Genomic DNA, 23,893 nt, shown 5'->3' with positions numbered 1-23,893 from the left:
TTTTCCACATGCTAGCTGCACTCTTTTTATTAGTTTTGGAATCTGTCCTGGAGACCAGGCTGGCTTCGAACTCAGAGATCTGCCTGCCTCTGCCACCAATGCCAGGCATCTTTCCTTATTTTTCACAAGTTTCTAAACGTAATCTCTCATTTCAATATCAACAACTCAGCAAATCCCCCTAATTATCTCCTTAGTTTGACCTCCTCCAGCTAGCCAACACACACACCATGACAGTTGCACAACTCAGGATCCCAATCAAGTCTAAATACAATCTACTTGGTAGATATAGCTCTAAGTTTCTTTTACTCCATGGGACTTTTAGGGGTGCTGGTGAGGATCTTAAAACAACAACAACAAAACCCCTTATCTGGTAATTCTCATGGAATTATCTAAAGTCTGGCTTTGGGTGGATTCCTATGTCTACTAATCATATGGACCCAGAAGCCTGTTTAGACCAAATTTTGACATTAACAGGTACCATCTGTGTAACTAACAAACTAAAACTGCACATATTATGGTGTTCAATGTGCTATTTTGACACATGCACACATCTTACAGTGACTAAATCAAACTAATCAACAGGTCTGTCACATACTTTATTTTGTTGAGAACAGTTAAGCTGTGGTCAGAGATTTCCAAGTGTACTCACTCTTTGCTGTGAAAACCTTGTGTGGTATATTCCAGAAGGTATCTCTTCTGCCATCTGACTCAATGCTTCTGAGTGTGACCTTACATTCCATGTCAGATACAGCAATTGTATCTGATATGCACAAAACATGCTGCTGCGAACGACAGTATTTCATGTTTGTGACCAGATAGTATAGCAGTGTCTAAATGTGTCTTCTTTCCTATCCATCCTTCCATGCACACTCAGGTTAAGCACATGTTGGCCATTACATACAAATGGAAGTAGAGCTTCCCTTTGATTAGCTGACTTCACTTCTCAATACTCAGAAGAGGGACTGCTGGGTTGTACAGTGTCTTCCACAATGGCCACCCTCCATTAGATTCTCAACAGAACCCACTATCTCTCTACAACAGGTGTGAGGTGATACTCACACTAGTACTGCTGGGCCTACTTCATGAGAAGTATTATCAGGTCCTCTGCTCATTTTTAAAGTCAGGCTAATTTCTTGTTCTTGGGTTCCTTATTTTGGATACCCTTTGTCATATGTAGTCTGAACACATTTATTCCTTTTCCACAATGCCTCATATCCTGCTGAATGTTTCTTTTGATGTTCTACCAATTTACTTAATAATTTCAGCAGGGCAGGTGATCATTTTCCACTTGTGAGTTGAAGCAACTCAACAATTTACCTGAAATGGAGCTCAGACTTTCTTCTCCATTTTAGAGCAGTGAACTGGTGTTGACAGTGCACTTTCAGACAAAGCACTGTCACAAATTCGCCTGGTACCTCCTACCTCATGCTTGTGTTTCAGTGTTCTGCAACGACTTTGGCTAGCAAATGCTATTTAATAAGACCCTGGCTGTTTGAGCTTGCTTTTTGCAGTAAAGGTCAAGCCCAGGTCCACTTTCTACACATGCTACTGTAAATTTGAGAACCCTTTTCTGCATGGAACCCAGGTCTCTTGACAGGTAGGTATGGCAGCGGGACCAGAGACACTTGTTCTTTCTTATTTTTAATGAAAAAAGGCTAGAAATTCTCTTAAGTAGAAAATATTAATGAACTCACACCAATACCCCCCATTGAAATTTATTCTTAAATAACTTTGATCTATAATCTTCTGTTTCATAGTGAAGACTTAATTCTTAAAGTTGACAATAAAAATTATTTATATTTTAAACTAAGTACTAAGTTCTTCTATCAATGAGTATTGCTTTTTTTTTTTTTTTTTTTTTTTTTTGGCTTTTCGAGACAGGGTTTCTATGTGTAGCTTCAGAGCCTGTCCTGGAAGTAGCTCTTGTAGACCAGGCTGGACTCGAACTCAGAGTCCGCCATCCTCTGCCTCCCAAGTGCTGGGATTAAAGGGATGCGCCACTACCACCCCGCTCTAGTAGTGAGTATCTTACATGGCTTCTTTGTAGTTATTTTTGGTCCTTAAGTACACTGTAACATATTCAAATTTTCAAGTTTAAAAGCTTTTTAAGGAGGTTAAGCTATAAACTCAATATAACAAAATTGTTTCATTTGGACCTCAATTTTTAAAGAATTCTCTTGACTTGTAGTTATGTAAAACAGGTGCATAGCTGTAAAGTCAAAATTTAAAAAACAGCGTGCATTTTCCTATTCCAGTTACTAATCTCTATAGGACAATAAGCTCAACAATTTTTCTACTAAAATAGTGTGTGTGTACACATGCCATGCCATGGATGTGGAGGTTAGCAGACATCTTTGAGGGGATTAGTTTTTGCCTTCTACCAGGTAGATCAAACTCAAGTTCTAGGGCTTGGTGACAAATGCCTTTATCCACTAAGCTGTGGGGCCATCTGTGGATAACCTGTTTTTAACCCCCACCCCCATCCCCACAGGGTTTCTCTGTGTAACAACCCTGGCTGCCCTGAACTCCTTTCATAGACCAGGCTGGCCTCAAACTCAGAGAGATCCAACTGTCTCTGCCTAACGAGTGCTGGGACTAAAGGTGTGCGCCACTACCACCAGGCAATAGTTTTTGTTTGTTTTTTAAAAAAGGAATTATAACACTTTGTACATACATGTTAGCATAAATATATACATGTTCTTGTTTTCTTAGATAATGATAGTTCAAGTTTTAGAATCAACTTACCAAAGTCATCACAGGCTTGGTAGGCTAACTTTATTTTCACATTTCTTAGCACTTGCAGTTCAAGATCAATGTGCTGGCTGGTTCATCTTAACTCCCTGCTCTGCATATGGTTTTGTCCTGTGTCCTTAAATATTCATTCTTTTATGTACAAGTACCCCTGATTCTATATCCAAATTTCTGTTTCATAAGGACAACAGATTTGATAAGAGCCTGCCCCAATGACCTCATTTTAACTTAATCTCTCCTCTTTAAAGAACATTTCAAATGCTACTTGCAAATGTGATTTAATGAGAGGCAAGTAATAACTGTTGCTTATACACACTTTTTATAACTTACTTTCTAAGTATATTCTGGCATCACTCCATAGCAGCATATGGACGTGTACTTCACTATTTTCTAAAGCTCTGTAATACTCTGTGGACAGTCTACTTTAACAATCGAGTCTCATATCTTATGTCTCTCATTTATGTTTCATCTGCTTTACAGTGATATGATAAATGACTTGGGACATACACCTTTTTGTATTTTTGTCAATATTTTTATCAGTGGATCTTTGAGGCATTCCCAGAACCAAGAATGGTAAGTTGAAGGGTAAATGAATATTAGATTCAGCTAGATCCTCCCAAATTCACCTCTGCAAAGATCTGCATCACTCAAAGAAGTCTGAGTTCATCTTTTTGTCCCACTAGCAATATATACTTCCAACTTCTACATCTTTGCTAACTCCTGGTCTAGGGGAACTTATGGTCCCTGAAAGTGCAGTTTGAACATCTTTGCACACCCAGAGATCAATTTAATTTCTGAGAAATTTGATGCTACTTGATTGTTTTTTTTTTTTTTTTTTTATAAGCAAAGTCCACTGTTTTTATTACCTATGTTCTTTAGTTTTACATTGTCTTGCCCTTCAATGTAGCAGACATGATGGTGGGAATGAGATGTCTCCTGCATGTCTCAGGCATTTGAATACTTGGTCCACTGCTGATGGTTGTTTGGGAGGATTATGATTGGCCTTAGTGGAGGACATCTGTCACTGGGGCAGATTTGAAGTTAAAGACATAGACAGACCATTTGGAGTTAGCTCTCTCTGTTTCCTGCTTGCTGATGGAAACGTGAACTCTTGACCTCTACTTCAACTGCCTGCTACCATGCCTTCATTCCACAAAGTATCTTAAATGACAACCCTTTGAAAACGTAAGACCAACTACACTTTTGCATAAGTTACCCTGGTCTTGGTGTTTTATCATAGCAACTGAAAAATAAACAAACAAAAAACAAAACAAAACACCAAGCATTCTTAGGCTCCATTAACTTGAAAAGCCCTTTCTTCAATTTTGAAAAATATTATATTTTCAATATTTTTATTAAAATTTCCCCCTTTCTGAGCTCCAGTGAAATTTCTTGCATTTGGTTATCTAACTCTTCTATGATACTTTTTAGAAATTTCTTTATTCTCCACTCTGACAACTGCTATAAATTACATATGTGCACATATATGTCTATATATGGGGAGTGATGTGATAAAAACAGATTTGCTATTTTTCTTTTAATATAAGCAAACAATGAGTAAATACAACACTAAACAATCCCATATTGGCTTTTCTTCAATCAATAATGAAGAGAGACAAGCACAAAAGCACACTTTATTTCCCACAAGCTGCCACCCATTCCTGCATAGATGGATAGCCAGGCCTCAGCAACTACAAGGCTGTTCTCCCTATCACTTTTCTGCTGTTGCTCTTTTAAAAAGAACCAGATCAGGCCAGAGAGAGGGAGAGAGAGAACCAGGTCAGAGCACAGACAGTCATCAAATCATCTGAGATGTACCATGATGGGTTTGAGACATGAGCTTCTGGTCATGTCGATGAGAGAGAGACAGTACTATGAACACCTGTATCAGAAGATGCCACTGTACCTAACTCTGGTGTCAGGATTATCAAAGCAGAATTAATGCCCCCCCTTAGTGATTCTTTGCTGCATTCATTTATATATGGTCTTTATTCAGATATTTTCCTTCTTTGTCTGTTATTTTTTAAATTAATGAAATGATGCCATTGTTACTAGAATATCCCTAAAACAAGACTCAAATGTGAACAAAATGAAAAGGGGACATGACTTGAGTGAATAAAGACAGTAAGAAGTCATGGTAACCTATTCTGCAGGTCTCTGTGGGGAAGTCTGGAACTCTCCATAGATGTCAATGACTGAGAAAAGCGGACAGGGATTTAAGGACCACTTACATCTCCAAGTCCCACACATTCTGTTTCTGAACAGTTGCTATCAGTGTTAGCCCATTTTCATCCCACTTAGCCTGGTGACACATGCCAGGACCCTTATTGGAACCCCAGTAAGGTTTTTTGTGGAAGGTTGCCATTGAGTTTACTACAGTGGTCTGCAGGTCAGGCACAGGGGATGAGCTTCTTCTGATTCAGTGGCCTGCAATGCTCACAAACCAGTCAGATGCAGTAGCAAGTCCTTAAGAGGCCTGAGAGTCCATAAAATCAGAAATTGTTTCTGCTGATGTCACTGGCTGTGGTGGTTTGTAGGAAAATGCCCCCTATAGGCTTAGAGGAAGTGACACTATTTGAAAGGATTAGGCCATGTGACCTTGTTGGAGGGAGAATGTCATTGGGGATAGGTTGAGTTTTCAACCAGATGGAGAACTCAGCTACCCTGCAGCACCATGTTTGCCTTCTTGCTGCCAAGCTCCCTGCTGTGATAGTAATGGACTAAATCTGGGACGCTGCAAAAGGCCCCAATCAAATGCTTTCTTCTTTAAGACTTGCCTTGGTTATGTCAAGAGAAAGACTGCCATTTCTCTTGACCATGAGGAAACATTGCCTTTTCCTGTATTTAAGAAACTTCCTGCCAGAAGCATCCAGGAGTATCAGGCCCAGGCCAGGTCACAGCATTTCCTAGAGTTCAAATCATCCCATGCACCAGCAGAGAGGCTGTTCTGACTCTAGGGGAATGTCAGCACCTAGCTGCAGACCCACCTCTGCTCTGGTATAGGTGACTTACAGTGAGCATTGTGGCCATCTCCACTTCTTATAGGCTCTAGGGCAGCCACTTGTGGAGATGAATGGCTCAGCAGGGTGAGTCCCCAGCTGGCAGAGCTCTGAGAAGTCAGATGAAGACTCAGAAATTTTCAATTTTCCAATTATTTTTCTGTTCCCCCTTTATAGAATCTCCCTCTTAATTTCTTAAATCTAACAATTCCACAGTTGACTTCTCTGAGATTAGGACTTTGTTTTGTTTGTAACTTACTCGTATTTTAACTTGTATCTCTAATAATATTGATTCCACTCAACGATCTGTTTCTTAATTAAGAACAGACTAGATTGATATGAGTTTCCTGTGTGCTCTAGCTCAGTCTCCTTACTGTATGGAAAATTTCCTTGGGAACTTCCTGTAGGGTCAGGGGTGGGTCAGGGCAAGGCAGTGCAGTACAAGAGTGTCTCAGTTGTTAGGCTTTGTGTTAGGGCAAGAGTTGGCTGTTAAGACTGTGGGAATTTACAGATGCCAGAATGGGGCTTTAACCTAGATGACAACATCTGGTCTGAACATCAGGGCAGGAAAGAGGGATAGCATGCCAACTGGTACAGACTGTTCCATATATAAGACTTCAATTAATCTTTTTTTTTCAGTACTACTTCTCACGCTTCCCATCCATTGTACCTGCCAATTCTGGGGCCAATGTCTCTTGGGATTCCCACCAGCAGGCTGGTTCCCAGATCCCTCTAGTTTCTTCCCTAGCACATTCTGAACTGTAAATCTTTCCACCTCTTCTATCCGTCAACATGTTCCCATCTGCCTTGTCTTCTAGAAATTCATTGAAGGCTGTCATCTGTTGCTTAACACCCCTTCTCATTGCTATTCTACCTCTACTGCTTAAATTACATCAATTATATTAATACAACAGGGTCCTGGAATGGTTTAGAGCAATCTAATGATTAGTCTTCCTGAACTGTCTGGCCACTGATTTGCTAGGAAGAAATATATATGCATTATTTGTAACTGTGTTTTTTAAAGCTATACATTAAAATAAAAAAAAAAAAAACAAGTGGTATGTATACCATTGACTGAACACAAATACACTTTTAAAACAAGGTAATTTTTCACCATTTCCCTAAGTCTAAAAAACAAAACAAAGCAGGAAAATGGTTTCTTCTGAATTTGATGACTCAGGTGTATCTGTGCCAATCAACAAGGAAAAATAGTCTTTTTTGTTTTATGGACTAAGGGGAACATCACAGTATGTTTTTTGTGGGTTTCCTGATGAGTAGTACTAATTTTGGAAATGCTGACTTTTAAGGGCTTGTAACAGGTGGCTTTAGAAGATGTGTCCAATAGGCAGCTGGACAGAGATTTACGAATTAAGAAGACTTGGTTTTAAACACTGGTCATCAATAAACATATTGCATATGAGGTCACCACAAAGCAAATCATTTACAAGGGCAGAGAGTAGAATTCTAGGGAATGCATATAAGACAGTGTAGAAGATAAATCAGGGTTTTTTTTGTTTGTTTGTTTTGTTTTATTGAGATGGGGCTTCTCTGTGTAGCCCTGGTAGTTCTGGAACTTGCACTGTAGGCCAGGCTGGCTTTGAATTCAAATATCTGCCTGCCTCTGCCCCCAAGTGCTGAGATTAAAGGCATGCGCCACACCACCGCCTGCTGAAAAATCAACTTTTAACAGATATTGCAAGTGAGTGTTCTATTAGGTCAAATGCTGATGAGATATCTATTAAGAATAGCACTATGTTTGCACTGATCTTAGTAACTAAATGACCATATTTGTTAGGAAAATAATTCAGATAAAACGAAAGATTAGAGCGAATTTCAGGTATCACCCGAAGCCCTGACTCTAGATGGTCAAGCCCACATCTGTGCCTCACCAGTGGCATTATGAGATGGCAGAAGGAGTAAGTAACCTGGAATTCAAGGCAGCTGAAAAGGACACAGATCACTACAAGAATGGATGCAACAGTTCAAGGAGTCCAGGACAAAATAGGAAACATAAAATTGTAGATACTGAAAGCTCAGGAGTGGCCAGAGGGCCAGGATATCATTATTGGTAGAAGCGATACATAATTAAGAGACTGAGTAAAGTGGGTGGACACACACACTGAGGTCAGAGAGGAAGCTAAGTGGGCATTTCTAGATGGGACAGTGTGAAGTACTAACAAGCAGCAGGTAGCAGAGGGAAGTACTAGGAATAGGTGGCCCCAGAGAAGGACAGTCAGGATCAACAGAATGCCAAGGGAAAGGGAACAGTATAAAGACACTGGGTGAGCTAAGCACACAGACAGTGAGGCACCTTCAAATTGGCTTCCAGTCTTTTTTTAGATATAGAAGTGCTCCTGTGGATAGGAGTCCAAGTAGCAGTTGGCTCACATGAGTTAACCAGCCATGCGCAGGCAAAGTCTAACACTTATGGCCAGTTACAAGAAAAGTTAAAAGACACGGTGGTTGAGGGAAACTTAAGTGTCAGGGTTGCTAACATCATGCTGGCACAGTGCAACTTCACACTCTGGAACAGCAGAGTATGAAGGAGGTATGTGGACCCCATCACAGAATTGGTCCAGCAGCCATTTATTTGTGACAGACGTTTTGTCACTATCACAAAACAATAGGCAGAGTTTGGTAAGTTCATGCTTAACAAACTGGCTTGAGAGTAGTCTGAGCTGACCTGGGAGATCGGTTAAAAGCAACCAGAGTAAATATAAATAGTTAGCACTGACTATTATTCAATCAACCAAGCTCAGAATCCAATCCTGAAAGAGGAGAGCTGAAGCTGAAGACTAAACAGGAAAATTAACTGGTGAAGATACCCATACAACTTTCTTCTCAGGACTGTAAGCATTAACAAAAAAGATATGTACATCCATGAAGAATATTAAGAGCTGGGCATGATACTTATATTCCCAGCATGGGGAGGCTGAAGGAGGAAATGGTAAGTTCAAGGCCAACCTGGGATACATAGTAAAAGGGGTTGGTGGGGGGGGGGGGGAGGAAAAATGTTGACTTATTAAAAAGAGAAGCAATTCTATGTGTCTGTTGCTTACTGGGCTGGATGTGCACACAGATGATGCAGGTGCAGAGCTGGCCTCAAGTAATGAGCAGAGGTACCTCCATGCTTCCCTTATCAAACAATGAAGGAATGTACCACACATCATATGAATTAAATTGTGAAAAGCATCCTTACCTGTTTCATTCCAGCAAGTGCTTTGCTTGTACATTTTCTTTGTTGAGATTTCCTCCTGTTCATGTTCTTCTCTTTACAGGGCTTAGCTTCTGTAGTGTAGGAGTTGCACACATCTTCTTCTGCAAAACTCATCACCTGCTATAAAGAAAACCATAGGAAGAAACATAAGCATGGGCAGTCACCTTTCACTGGCCGGCAGGTTACACTTCGCTTTCTTTCCTATGATAGGCCCATTCTGCCTGCTCCCCACCTTCAGTGCTCAGCATTAAAACAGTCTGCGTGCTCACTCAATCACTGAGCCACATCAGAGGTACATCAACCAAAATTAAGACAAAATTACTAATTATCATTCTCTAAATTCTCAAGCATGGATTCAGAAGGGTTAGTATATTAGGAAGAAAAAATGATTTAAGAATTAGTGGCTCATTCATCAAATACTTATGAAAAAAATGAACTTAGTATTTAACTGTTATTAGCGTATAACAAGTCATGAACTATAAATTAGGCTACAATATAGGATTTTCATCCAGTCAGACAGGTAAATATCCAATAATAGTATAGATTTGCTTATACTTACAAAGCTATAGACAAAAATCCAAAACAAAAGACATGTAGCCAATCTCTGTCAATTGAATGGCACCACAAAAAACTAATGCATAGATTAAGAAGGCATGTGCTTATGTTACTCTCTGGCTCTTAATTATATGTTGACTTTCTTCATATTTACAATAAAATTCATTGTCATACAGATCTGAAATTCAGCTAATAAATAGACTGCCTTCCATAGAAACACAATTCTAAAGGGAAGCTCTTGTTCTAGTAGATTTTCTTCTAGTAGAATTAAAATCAGACAAGCAAGAGATTCCTCTGGGCTATGAACTGAGTAAGGCAAAGTTTTTTTTTTCTTTCAAGACAGGGTTTCTCTGTGTAGCTGGCTGTCCTGGAACTAGCTTTGTAAATGAGAGTTCCTGAGAGCTGGGATTAAAGGTGTGGGCCACTACCACCTGGCACAAGTATTAATTCTTAACAGCACTCACCAAATCAGATTTTCTTCATTACCATGAAGATTTAATCTAAGCATTTACCTTTCTTCTGTGAGAAGTCCGTGTTGGTCTACCAACACTACAGCTTATTTCCTCACGATTACTTAAAGAACTGCAAGTATTAGTGCCTGATATCAAGAAAAAAGCAAAATTAGTTCTTAGCACAAAACTAATATGAATAATACAAATCAGAGGGTAAAGGAACTGCATAGTGTTTTGAGTGATTGTTGCTTTAACTCACATTTAGACACAGATAATTAACAAGAGCAATAAATCAAGACCCACAACAATCTTTAGAAGACCACATTACTGAATGTAATAAAATGAGTGGAATAAGAGAATGCACATTAAGGAAACACTTAATAACTACACATCTTTAGACATAGCCGACATTTTTTTTAATGGCACAAATGAAAGGCAATGTAATGTGTTCAGAGCTTGGAGCACGACAGACTATTATCTGTAACTCGAAATTTACAGCTTTGGGTTCTATGCTCAGAAAACCAGGCTAAATCAATGGGAAGGCATCAAAGGATCCAGGAAGGGAAAAAACATGAATAAAGGTTCATAACTCAAGTTCTCATATCATGACTTTGCCAGCTAAACCTGGTATGGCAGAAAAATGGGGAAAAAAAATCTTTGTCTTATCATGATCGTAAAAGACATAATACTTGGAGTCTACAGACCAAGTGCCAGGACAGACTCTAAAGCTATACAGAGAAACCGTGTCTTCAAACAAACAAACAAACAAACAAACAAACAAACGACATATTCTTGGAAAGTATATACACTGAAAATGCCATGTTAATGGTGGGCAAAACTTTTAGTCACATAGGAATGTTCTTTACAATCCAAATTTTGTTAGTTGTGCAAATATAGATGAAAGTCTATTAGTGATCCTGAACAGGCTGAGATCAACAGCACTGTGGACATCAATTTGAAGCAGAGAAAATGCATATAAGTTAAATGAGGGTGATTATGAAGAATGAGACTTGCAATAGAAAGAAGTGGCAAGTTCTCACACACAGTATTTGGTTTTCTTAAAATCAAGAACAAGAGATTAAGTTTTATGTACTGAAAATAAGATTTAAGGGGCTGGGGAGGCAGCTTAGTTGGTAAACTGCTCATTGAGCACAAAGACCTGAGTTTGATCCCTAGAACCCATATGAAAAAGCCAGGTACTGGGGGTGGAGAGACTGCTCAGCTATTAAGAGAATTTGCTGCTGTTCCAGAGGACCCAAGCTCAGTTCCCAGCACCTACATTGGGAGGCTCACATTTGCCTGCCCAAAGGGATCTGCCCTCCTCTTCTGCATATGGTATACACACATAAACACAGGTACATAGATATAAAACATATAAATTTAAAATAAATAAAAGAGGCAAGTTATAATATATTATAATCCCATCAACAGAAGGCAGAGATAAGTAGATTCCTAGAGTTTGTCAGACAATCAAGTAAGCCTAATGAGCAAGATCCATCCTAATGTCAAACCCTGTCTCAAAAAGCAAAGTGGAAGCTAAGCATGCCTTTATTCTCAATGCTATGGGGGAGTGAAGACAGGGGGGTTATTGGGGCTTACTAGCCACAGCCTAACTTCAAATTCAGTAAGAGATCCTGTCTCAAAGGAGATAAGGCAGAGAGAGTTCTCACCTAACCCCATCCTGCAAGCAAGGCATAGAGAACACAGGATAATGTCCTCTTCTCACCCAACCCCACAAGCAACTTCAGGCTCCCAAACACAAGCACATCACAAACCAAACTCATACCACCCAAACCTGCCAACAGAAGATAAAAAAAGATAAACATACCATACCTGAAAGAGTCTCAGAGAGTGAAGATTTACTAGGACTCAGAATTGCAAATGATATTTGAGCTGGTTCTATGTTTTCCTAAGCAAAGGGAAAAAAAAAAGTACAAATTAGATAATCTTAAATTCAGTGAATATGTAAACAATATATCTCAAAGGAAAAAATAAGGCCTTATTTGGGTAGGAGGAATTATAAGCACAAAATGAAAAGAAAAATCAATAGAAAATGAAAACGTCTATGCAAAACAAAGATAACATTAGAACAATGACTGGCTATCTTCATAATGCAAACGTATTTACCAACTGTAACAACCCCAAATAAGGGGTCATATTAATCACTGACAAACTATTTTTTGGTTTATTTAAATTCCCACTGTCTAATTTCTACAAAGAAAATTGAAGAAAATCAATAGAAAAGACCATCTAGTATTATATTTTTCAATTAAATTCATGGTAAGATGACAAGATACAGATTTCAAACCTTTTACACATAATTGCCAGGAAGATAGAAACTACTGTTCATTCACAGACAAAAATGTTAATCTGAATTCCCTTTCTTACCAGTTTGCCCACACTTTCTTGATATCTAATCATTAATCAGAAATGCTGAATTTCACAAATGCCTCTTCTGCATGGACTGAAATGATCACATAGCATTCTGTCTTATTGGGAAAAGTGTGTATATAGTCAATCTTGCCATTTGTCTAAATATATGGTAGACTTCCTTAGCAAAACTATTACTCCATGGGAAAGTTTCAATGATAATTTAAATTTCTTTAGCATGGGGTTACTGAAGGTTGATGTCTAATGTGTTTCAAAGATTGTAACTGATTTATCTGAGCTGCTAAGATGACAGCATGAAGTTGTTGCTAATCCCCTGCTGTCCTCGAAAACTTGTTAGGATACAGTAATGTCACCTCTCTCCTTCCTGACACTGGTAATTCTGCCCCCACCCCTAATTAATCCAATTGAAAATTTACTAACATGTGTTTACTTCTTTCATATTTTAATGCCTCAGACATCTGGGGGTCTTTTCTTAGGGATACAGTTATCTTACAACCAATAGCACTTAAGTCCCATGAGAGTACTATCTATAATTGGGAAAAGTATTTTTTCTTAATTAATTTATTTAACTTTATTTGGTGTGAAGGAATCAGATCCCCAGAACTGGAGCTACAGACAGTTGTGAGCTGCCATGTGGATGCGGGGAATTGAACTCTGGTCTTCTGGAAGAAGAACCAGTGCTCTTATAACCGCTGAGCCACCTCTCCAGCCTGGGGAAGTCTTTTTAAAAAAAAAAAAAAAAAAAAAAAAAAATGTTACAAAAGAGATTGAGTCAGACAGTGGTGGCGCATACCTTTAATCCTAGGACTATGGAGGCAGAGGCAGGTGGATCTCTGTGAGTTTGAGGCCAGCCTGGTCTACAGAGCTAGTTCCAGGACAGCCAGGACTACACAGAGGAAACCCTGTCTTGAAAACCAACAAAAAACCCAAAAAACACAAGAGATTAAAATGTGGCATGTCATTTGGTCTTCCTCATAATTTCAAATCATAATTTTCATGTAAAAAAATGTGAGTCTTGATGGAAATAGAAACAAAAGTTTTTTTCTATGCTTTTCCCCACTTACAAGATTCTCCTCATTGTCATCAAAGTTTGGCTGAAGTAACTGCTCATGAAGGGGTGACTGCAGGGGACTGGCAGCATTTACGATTCGTTGACGGGCAGGTGTTCCTCCTTTACACAATGGCGTATTGGCTGGTAAAGATTCATCAAACACTTCAGGGCTTAAGTCCTCTCCAAAAGTAACTCTCTTCCTCTTCTTCAGATTCAGAAAGCTTGGTGATTTACAGTTTTCGCTACCTACAGATAACCAATGAGAATATGTTAAAAAAAAAAAAAAAAAATCCGTTTTTCTTATCTAAAACACATGTACTAGAATGTTTGCATATGGTATATATTCAGCTACTACTTGTAGAGAAAGGGCAAATGGAAGAAAACCATACAGTCAACTAAAATGGTACTGATTTTAAAATAAGTTATGTATAATTTTTAAAAGTCTCAAAAAAATTGGAATATCTGAAGTTCTTTACAAGTTGTTCCATTAAGTAAAAATTGATAGCAAAATCAATAACTTCTTTTTGTGAATGTGTGACGCTGGGAATTGAGCCCAGGACTTCAATCATGTCACAGATGATTGTCCACTGAGCCACACCCTCAACCTAAGATCAATTACGAGGCTCCACAAAGACATTTTCCCTCCCTGATACTCTTCATCCTCAAGTAATCTCGCGTAAAGCAGGAGGCGATTAGACTGCATTGAGTTCTAAAAACAAAATGATACCCTTAGGTTTTAAAGTAAATATGGATAACACACCTGCTCTTTGTTCTTTGCAGTTTGAAGGATCTGGGATTAGATGAGGCCCGCCATCACATAGGTTGCATTCCTAATCAAAACAAACACCCATCAAAGGTTCTACTCCTCCCATAACATAGTCATTAAAAATTGTTTAGTAGAGTCCTTTATTTTCTTAGCTGTTCTGGCTTAAAACACCATGCCGACAAGGCCCAAGAAAAAACTAGGTTCTCCTATCTTGTATTATTTAATATTTATTTTTAAGTGTAAGAGTGTCTTGAATGCATGTACAAATGTGTACCACATTTCAGGTTGTCTGTGGAGGCTAGAAAAGGCCACTGGATCCTGTGGAGTTGGCATTAGACAGTTGTTAGCTGCCACATGCATGCCAAGAAGTAGATCTGGTGCCTCTGTTAGAGGAAGAAGTGCTCTTAAAACTGTTGGCCCATCTCTCCAGCCCTTGGCTTCCATGTTTTATTTAATAAACAGTATTGTGGGCCCAAATTAGTGAGCAGAAATCCCTAAGTAAGGTTAAAATCATCCGATTTTTGATCTAGCAAACTGAGGAAGATGTGAGTGGTGAAATTTAAGCGTATTATATCAGATGCCAGATCAGGCAGATTTCACAATGGTTTGCGCATAAGAACTACTCTAAAAGGTAAATGATATTACACTAAGAGGGAGCTTTGTCTCACACATGGGAACAGCACTTTGAATAGTGGGATTTCTTGCTTGAATATCCTATTTTTGAAGATGAAATAAGAAAGGTTTTGTTTGTGTTTATCCCAAAAATTATAGAGGGCACACTATAAAGGAAAGGAAGTTATAAATCCAGACAGAACAAGCCTTGCAGAAGAGAGGAAGGCCTGCAGGTTCGATCATAGTAAGTCCTGGTTAATCATCACCTGCATTTCAACCTCACCCAGAACCCCTGCCCAGTCCATGGTTTTGAGTACTATAACTACCAAGAACAGCACCGGCTCTGAGAACAGTTCTGCCACAAGCAAACTCCTAATGTGTACCCTCCTGAGTTAGTCCTCTCTCTTGATGCATGAAACACATATCCCATTCTGCTAGAAGGGGTTGAGGGTACAACAAACAATGCACTATCAACGGACATGTGCCAAGGCTACTCACAGAACTGCTCAGAACATTCAGAACGTGCTACCTAGTTCCTGGCAACTTCCTCCTGTCTTAGGTTACTGTTTTCACAGAAACATGGCTGACTGGAGAGGTGCTAGAACCACATGTTTGGAATGTATAGGTTACAGACTGAGACATTCACCATGAAGTCATTTGACAATACAATGAATTATAATTCACAAAATTCACAAAAAAGTCTACCTATATTAAATTCTGGATACCAATGTAATAGTAATTTAAAACAGATCAATCTCAGAATAGTATTGTGAGTTAAAAAACCAAGTGAGGACAATACATTTCCCTCGACCCCAGTGTAATATGTGAACTTTAGTTATTGGTCTGAAGAAAATGACCTGGCACTCCTTTGCTTTAGGAAACGTAACACTTACCTTTCCATTCTCTCCAAACAGCTTACCAGGTTTCTTCAACACAGAACGAAGCACAAAGGTCTTAGCGGGAGGGCTGCTGCTCCCGCACACAGGAGCCACTGGTGACCTGGTGGCAGGAGCTGTGTCTGCACTCACTTGTGCTGCAGGTGTGTCAAGTGAAACAGCAACAGCTGATTGTGTGCTCTCTACACAGTCAGCAACTCCTGGTCCTTCAAGGGGAAAATGAGAGGACAGCATCCAAATCTGCTTCTTCTAGCACAAGACACTGACCACACTTGCAAAGATTGTAATGGGGTATTTAGAAACTCAGTCAGTAAGCCTGGTGCTCATGAGGTGGAGGCAGAAGGATGGAGAATTTAAGGCGGGCAGCCAAGGTTATACAGTGAGACCCTGTTGCACAAACCAGGTGCTAACAGTATAGCTCCGTGGTGGAGTGCCTATCTAGCATACACTAAATTCAATCCCTAGAAACATAAGATAAAAAAGAATTCAATCCTAACACTCCCTGATCAGCGAGGAAACACTAGAGACTTCATTTGGACATGAATAGAAAACAGAGAAGTAGCACTGGCCATACATTTTAGTACACATCTATCACAGACAAAGATAGATGGTTTGGATCCTACAGAAATCTGCGTCAGAGGGTGGGGAAACATCAGAAATGAGCCTTGGAATACTAATGTACTTTTTCATAACACACCTATTACTTGCAACATAAAACTAATCCTAGCCAAACCCTGATAATGAGCCATTTTACTACTGGAGATGGAGGCATTTCAATATGTAAACATAGCAGAAGAGGAGAAATGATGAGAAATATTATCAACCCAAACAGAAGCTGCCCTGACCAATGCAGGGAGTCCAGTTAAATCGGGATTCTACTCAGTGATGTAGAGGCAATCTGACTAAAAAGAAAAGAACACTGTATGACACACAAACTAAGACAGCATTTGTGCTATATGTAACACATAACACATTATAACCATCTAAATCAGTGGTTCTCAACCTTCCTAATGCTGTGACCCTTTAACACAGTTCCTCATGTTGTGGTGATACCCAACCATAAAATTATTTTTGCTGCTACTTTATAACTGTAATTCTGCTACTATTAACCATAACGTAAATATTTTTGGAGGTAGAGCTTTGCAAAAGGGTTGTTGACCTACATGTTGAGAACCACTGATTTAAATGAAGAACAGTAGCAAAGGAAGGTAGGTTTTTAAAAGCATGATTGCTAAGGAGAGATGTCATGGAAAGTGACTAAGGAACAGTGCAGAGGATCAAGATGCAGGAAGTCAGGAAGGCCAGGGAGACAGACAGCAGGTACATTAGACAGCCTCCTCTAAAACAAACAAACAAAGAAACAAATATTAAGTTTAATTTGTGTCTGTATGTGTACAAGAGCATGCACATGCAAGTGTCTACGAAGCCCAGGAATGCCAATCTCCTGAAGCTCAAGTGTGAGGAGGCACTGAGATCAGCAGGTGCTCTTTATGGCTGAGTCATCTCCTCAGCCCTAACAAAGCTTTCTAGCCCATCTGACCCCTGGGCAGGTTCATCAAGTAATCAGCATGAAATACTGGACTACACTGACAAAATCCCCACTGCTCACAGCACTCCTTCTTTCCCTGTTCATCCCAGCACTTCCAGGTAGGTTTTAGTGGGGTGCTAGGATGGTCCCACTTCAGATGGAATACAGAGCGCTGCATCACGTAAACAACACAACGTCTCATGAGAACAAAGCAGATCTGCCAAGAAGGTACCTTATTTTACCTAGGTAACAAACATACAATCTGTCCTTGTATCTTATCTATGCAGGCAGAAAACCACCCATCCACCTGAGTATGAAAATTAAAAGCCGGAGCATATATTCACAACAAAAAAGGGTGAAGTTGAAAGAACACTCCAGATGAAAATTTAGATTGTTAAGAGGATAAACAAACAAAACAACAACAAAAAATTGAGAGCACAAACGGACCAGAAATAGGAGTACATTTTCCTCTTAAATTACAGGAAACATCTGATGGTTTAAAGCAAGGTTTAAAGCAAAAATGGTAATGTGCATGGAGTCATAGCCAAGTAAATGTGTATGTCATCAAAAAGTGCAAAGGGCTACCAAAGTCCTGGGAAGGAAGGGAAGACATCAAGCCACAGGGTGAATGAACTTGTATTTCATGAACATCGGCTGTACATAGGACCACCCAAATGACTGGCAAGAATGTGTACTGGAATCCCAGAGCACAAGAAGAAGAGAGAATGAGGTACAGCTAAAAGATAGCAATTAAAACAGAATTCTGTTTTTCTTTTTTTCTGAGACAGGGTATAGCTCTGGCTGTCCTGAAACTCATTTTGTAGACCAGGGTGGACTTGAACTTACAAAGATCCACCTGCCTCTGCCTCCTGAGTGCTGGCATTAAAGGTGTACATCACCACTGCCACTGCCCGCCTTAAAACAGAATTCTTAGCCAAAAAAAAAAAAAAAAAAAAAAAAAAAAGAGTCAAATAAACCAAAAGGCAGCAAAATAGATGTCAAGCCTTATCAATAGTTACTTGAAACCTTAATGGGCTAAAGCAGAGTGGTCCCCATACCTGTTGTCACAATACTAGGTAGGAACATTAGTAGGAGTTCAAGGTTATCAGTGGCTAACGTGAGCTGGAAGTCAGTCTGGGCTAAACAAGACTTTGTCTCAAAAAACAAAACAAAACCATCCATAGTGTATTTCTAACAAAATATATAGACCTTCTTATTCCCTCCCTACTAAAACAGGATCTTGCTGTTTCCCAAGCTAGCCTGGAACTCCTAATTCTGCTTCAGCGTTCTGAATACAGGAATTACAGGCATCTACCACCATGCACTTCGGGCCCTATCCTTATACCATTATTATAGTAATATATATTATTTTGTTAGTATACTACTATGCCACCAGTTTGGAAGTACATCAATAATTTTCCTTTAAAAATGAAAAAAAAATCATTTACTGATTTATTGTGCGTCTGTATGTTAGTTATAAGGGTACAAGTGTGAAATGAAGCTCATGTGGAGGTCAGAGGAGAGTTTTTGAGTTCTCTCCTCCTACCTTGTAGCTTCTAGAGATTGAAACCAGGTTGTTAGGTTGGAAGTAGACACCTTCTTTAAGCCATCTAGCCCACCCTAATTCTTTGTGATAACGGGGAAAAAAAAAAAAAAAAAAAAAAAAAAAAAAAAAAAGACGGTCATAGCACAGTGATCCCAAATACTGCTTTCACTCATTTCATCTTATATACACACTCATCACAAATGTCTATGAATGGGACAATGTACATTTGCATTAAGAAAAATATATACTTACCATGTGATGCCTCCTTGAGCTCTGGACAGGGAGCAACTACATAGCCAGGCTGGACTGGACCAATGTCAGATGACTTCTGGGAGAAAATATGAAAGAATAAAAAGCACAATATGTTATTACTAACAGTACTGCTTATAACAACTTTATGGAGATTCCAATAAACACTGTGGATGACCTGTTGTTCAGTTGGTCTCTAGCCAGCAAGGGCAAAGTATACAAGGGAACTAACCACAGAATACTCATCCCACCTGCATCCTGAACGCTCCACAAAACTATGTTTAACCCTGAAGAAAAGCTTATGCAATTCATTTTTATTGCCTATTGAAGCCTAGAGAGCTGTGCTATTTGCTACCCTCTGGAGAGGAAATTCTCCAAAGCATAGCCACATTAATTCAAAAATCATTTCTCCTTTGTGATTTATGTCCAATGAATCAAAGTTCTGGAAAGAAACAACAACTATTTGCTTCTGCCAAATGATCGTTTTATATTACCTTGAATAAAGCAGAGGAAACTGGAACCATAAGCCAGTCTACACTACAAGTGGTTCTTGTGTTACAGGGATTGTAGAGGTGTTTTGAGATCATTGTACTATGACTGTCCTTTTTCTCCCCTGCTATCACAAAGAATTAGTGTGGGCTAGTCTGCTTAGAGAAGGTACCTACTACCAACCTGACAACCTGGGTCCAGTCCTTAGCACCTACATGGTAGAAGGAGAGTACACACATAACTCTCCTCTGACCTCTACATGCACTCCACGTAACTCACCGAAAGTAAGGAGTCTCTAGTGACTGGCAAACATTTCACTAGGTCAGACATAAACTGGATCTAAGTGGCAGAGATGACACAGACTAAATTTCATCTGTTTGGTTGACAAGATGGCTCAGCAGGCAAACACTTGTTCTGCAAGCCAGATGACCAAATTCAGTCCCCAGAGCCCAAAGTAGAGAACAACTAACTCCTGAGAGTTGAACCTCTGACCTCCATATGTGCACCGAACCCTTTCTTCATCTCTCAAACAATAAAATTAAAATTTAGTTGCAGTTGTGATAGTGTCAAGTGCCTCCTCTCAGGAATGAGAGCAAACCCTCTGATCACAGAATGAAGACACCGAGGAGAAGAAGAAAGTCATGCATCTGGCTTTGCACCCATAGCTGGACAAGTTGCCCAACTCATTAGCATTCTCTGTCCTACTTTAGGAAAATTCAGATAGTTTCTGTTTTTTCCAGAATCTTGACAGATATTAGGTTGTCACAATCCACAAAAATTCCCAACACTACTGGAAACGAGTAGAGAAGTAAAGATGAACTTCAAGAAGAGCCTGCTTCCCAGGCAGTATTATGACAGACTAGGTAGGCAAGGGTGGATAGACCTGGACAGACACTCCCAGTTTTAGCAACTAACACTCCAGGTAATAACTAAATAACCTGCTCAGGGACTTGTGCTCCCTGGATAGACAAAAAAAGCCATCTCAGGGCACACCTGAGACTTATAGTCGAGCCATCACTATGTAGAACACCTCGTGATGACCCTCAGGGCTTTATCTTCTCATACAAGTAGTCAAAAGTGACCCATCTTCCCAATCAGCTTCGAACGCAATAGATACAACAAAAGTCACACACACACACACACAGGAAACACACAAGCACACACATACACACTTTTAAGAACCACAGCAACAATACAATGGAACTAGGAACTAATCTCGGGCCATGACAGTCTTTAAACTGGTCCGTTTCTGTGTGAAAAGCACAATCACCTCAACAAGATCTGCAGGGGTGCCCACAGCACAGGCCCGCTCGGCGAGCACCTGTCCATGCACCAGTTTCCCTTTGATGCTGCTCAGGTCATCAGGGCTGCTCTGGGAGGATATTCTCCGCCGTTTTGAAGAGTTTAGAGGGAACCCAGACTGCTGGTATTCAACAAGACCTTCTTTTTTTGCTATATGCACAAAAAGAAAATTAGAGACAAAATAACATGGGGATATTTTCTTTTACATTTATCATTTAAAAACATAATCTATTAATGAAAACAAAAATCTACCCTCTTTCACTCAAAAAGGGAAACTGAAGGCGGGTGTGGTGGCCCACACATGCAGTGCTGGCATAAGGCTAAGAGTAGAGACCAGAAAGTTCAAGGTCAGCCTGGTCTATAAAGCAATTGTGAGAGCAGGCAGGGCTGCACAGTGAGACCCAGACAGGGCTGAGAGAAAAGCAATGTTGCTTTTATATGTCCATCTTTATTCTGGCTGCTGGTGCAGCTCCTTGGTGATGTGTTCTCTTCAAGTGCCCTCAAAACCAGCTTTGTGGCCTGAAGACCAGGGTCTCTCCACCAAGAGTCCTCTAGGGCTTCAGGTCCACAATGGGACTGACCAGGCACCTGGCCTTATGTACCGGGCAGCTATGCTCCAGTGTACGGTCAGCAGCTGCTACATTATCCAGCCCATGGCACACAAGCCAAAGTAACAAACCTCTGGAAAGTTACAAACTACAAATTAGGACATCTGAAGGGATCCTGTCCTGTGGAATGGATGGACTCTGTTAAGTAATTAGATTATAAAGTGCCAGAAAAACAGGACTGCAAGAAAGCCAATATTTTGTCAAATTCTGCCGTTTAAAGTACTTTGTGACTGAAAGCCAGAACTTATTAAAAATTAACCAAATTAATTACATGGACACAGTGAAGAATACAGCAGACTAACAAGGCATTGATTACACTGGACAGATTTGTGGTTAACGTCAGGGCTGGACATCTGCCTTTCACAAACGATTTTTGCAAAGTTTAACAATAAGTCTATAAAAATCAACACAAACCTAAGTTTGCCAAAAGCCCTATTTGAAGCCTGACATGGGCTATTTGATATTGGCCCTATAAGAGTCACAAGTGTAACTATGGAAATAAAGTCTTCAACAGAAATCACAGGACCTGGGTGGAACTTGGTTGTAAAGTACTTGTCTAATACACTTGAGTCCCTAGGTATGAGCCTTAGTATCAGCAAAATAAGACAAAAAAATAAACAAACAAACAAACAAAAAGACCCCTAAAACCAGAAATCCAGATTTCTATGTAAATCCTGCATTTTAGCTATTAGTCTCCATTTAAAGATACAACCACGCTCTGGAAAAACTGCATCTTTTCTTGTAGCAGAAGCTATCTTTATACACAAAAGTCAACCTTGGCCAACCCCTTCTACTCACTCAGACTTGGTGTCTTAGACTGTCCATCTGCCTTTAAGGCTGCGGGGCCACCAGTTATCCTCTCAGTTTCCTTTACGGAGTGAAAAGCTGACCGGAAAGCAGCCATTCGCTCTTTTAATGCACTGGCATGTCGACAGAGTCCTGGGCTGCCCTGTGAAATGTAGAAAGCACAGGATCATCATAAACTAAAAGGCTTCTTAGCTGGGCTCCAAAGTGAAGCACAGGAAGGCTTATGAAGACAAATTAGTGTTCCTCAGAATCACACATTTTCTGTCTGAATATTTGTGTGCTGTGGCCATCTTAGTGCTCCTCTGCTCCTGTTTTTTTAAAATCTGAGCAAAAGAAGAATAGCTAAGTGGTCACCCAGACGGATACCCAATATTATGCTGGCAGCTACTGAGCCAGGCTAACAGAAACTTAAAATGGGCAGCAAGTGTTTTTATAGAGGCTCCCCCACCAAATACATCCCTACTTATTATCATTACCATTATTATTATTATTGTGGGGGGAAGGGAGTGGTTATAAACCACTCTGAAAAGGGTTCTAAGGGATTTAAGAACAACCTTGGCAGCCATCACTAAGACAGTGTCAACCAAACAGTATGCAAGGGAAGAGAAAGCAGCTCAGAACAATAGTGTTTATGAAGCCAACCTCAGAGCTGAGAACAAGGATGGAAGAGGCAGAGGCAGCCTCCTATCTGAAACGCTGACAAAGGTTGCACTCAGAGCATCCAATGAGGTGATCAGCTTTATAAGCCCACTCTTCCCAGCACAGAGATTACCTCCACCCTGGGAGACCCAGACAAAACAAGGACGACCCTTCTACTTCCAGAACACACTTTTCACATCACCCTTGTCTCTTCCTGGCTAATTTCCTAACTTTGTAAGATTTAGAGCACACTTACTTCCTTAGGGTTGAAAGCACTTTAGACACAAACACAGATGCACAAGCCCAATCTTAGAAACCCTATCCTTATACTACTAGATAAAGACTAGATGAAGACAATTATGTAAAATTATAAAGTTCTGTTCATATAAAAACTAAACTACTAATTAAGCACTTTATCCAGGCTGATTTTCTTTATTCTCGGGCTACTAACACTCCTCTTAATAAAGAACCTGTGGCAATTTTAACATTCTAACCAATAGGCAAAGGAAAGTAGGGGAAAAAAGCCCACCTCCCTTTACGATATCATACGGAGAAAAAGCTGTTAAAATCCTGAAGTCATGATTGGTGATCTGCTCTTATATTTGACTCTATGCCCAGTTAAGCAGAGTCATAAGACAAACTGCCTACTACATAATAGAAGAACATTTTAAACTGAAATGTACTTGATGATGTAAACCTTTATGACATAAACATCACATAATATTCCCAACAAGCTTGTGGGCAACTCATCTATGTGACAAAGATTATCTTAAAGGCACACAAATTACCTTGAATATGCATTTCTGTGAACTTGTTTGAATATAACAGGGCTGGTTTACTATCCCAGGAACTCAGAGCACTTGGGAATGATTAAGCTAAGTTTCCCTAATTAAACCTATTTCCCGATAAAGGAAGAGAACAATGTTTGTGAACAAAGTAATGAAAACTTTTGTCATGCTTTTGTCTCATCAATTGTGTTAGTGTTGGTAAGTTACATTCTTTCCATGTACAGAAACTGTTCCCAGCCTGTGGGCT

The 23,893-nt window shown here is 39.7% G+C and overlaps 1 protein-coding gene across 1 annotated transcript in view; it reads right to left on the bottom strand.

The window, feature by feature from the left end:
• The window catches only part of Cdca2 (cell division cycle associated 2), a 36,889-nt gene that overhangs the window by 7,125 nt on the left and 5,871 nt on the right, over positions 1 to 23,893 (bottom strand). Inside the window, exons 4-12 of the mRNA XM_051195166.1 lie at positions 22,211 to 22,361; positions 20,773 to 20,954; positions 19,017 to 19,092; positions 15,688 to 15,896; positions 14,177 to 14,246; positions 13,430 to 13,662; positions 11,808 to 11,883; positions 10,035 to 10,120; positions 8,950 to 9,087 (exon numbers count right to left, since the gene is read on the bottom strand). Coding sequence (XP_051051123.1) covers positions 8,950 to 9,087; positions 10,035 to 10,120; positions 11,808 to 11,883; positions 13,430 to 13,662; positions 14,177 to 14,246; positions 15,688 to 15,896; positions 19,017 to 19,092; positions 20,773 to 20,954; positions 22,211 to 22,361 — 1,221 coding nt within the window. The remainder of the gene's footprint in view (positions 1 to 8,949; positions 9,088 to 10,034; positions 10,121 to 11,807; positions 11,884 to 13,429; positions 13,663 to 14,176; positions 14,247 to 15,687; positions 15,897 to 19,016; positions 19,093 to 20,772; positions 20,955 to 22,210; positions 22,362 to 23,893) is intronic.

Source organism: Phodopus roborovskii, unplaced genomic scaffold (assembly GCF_943737965.1).
Source record: "Phodopus roborovskii unplaced genomic scaffold, PHOROB, whole genome shotgun sequence".
Lineage (NCBI taxonomy): Eukaryota > Metazoa > Chordata > Mammalia > Rodentia > Cricetidae > Phodopus > Phodopus roborovskii.
The sequence above is the reverse complement of the archived record's forward strand: the minus strand, read 5'-3'. Positions and strand labels throughout refer to the sequence as shown.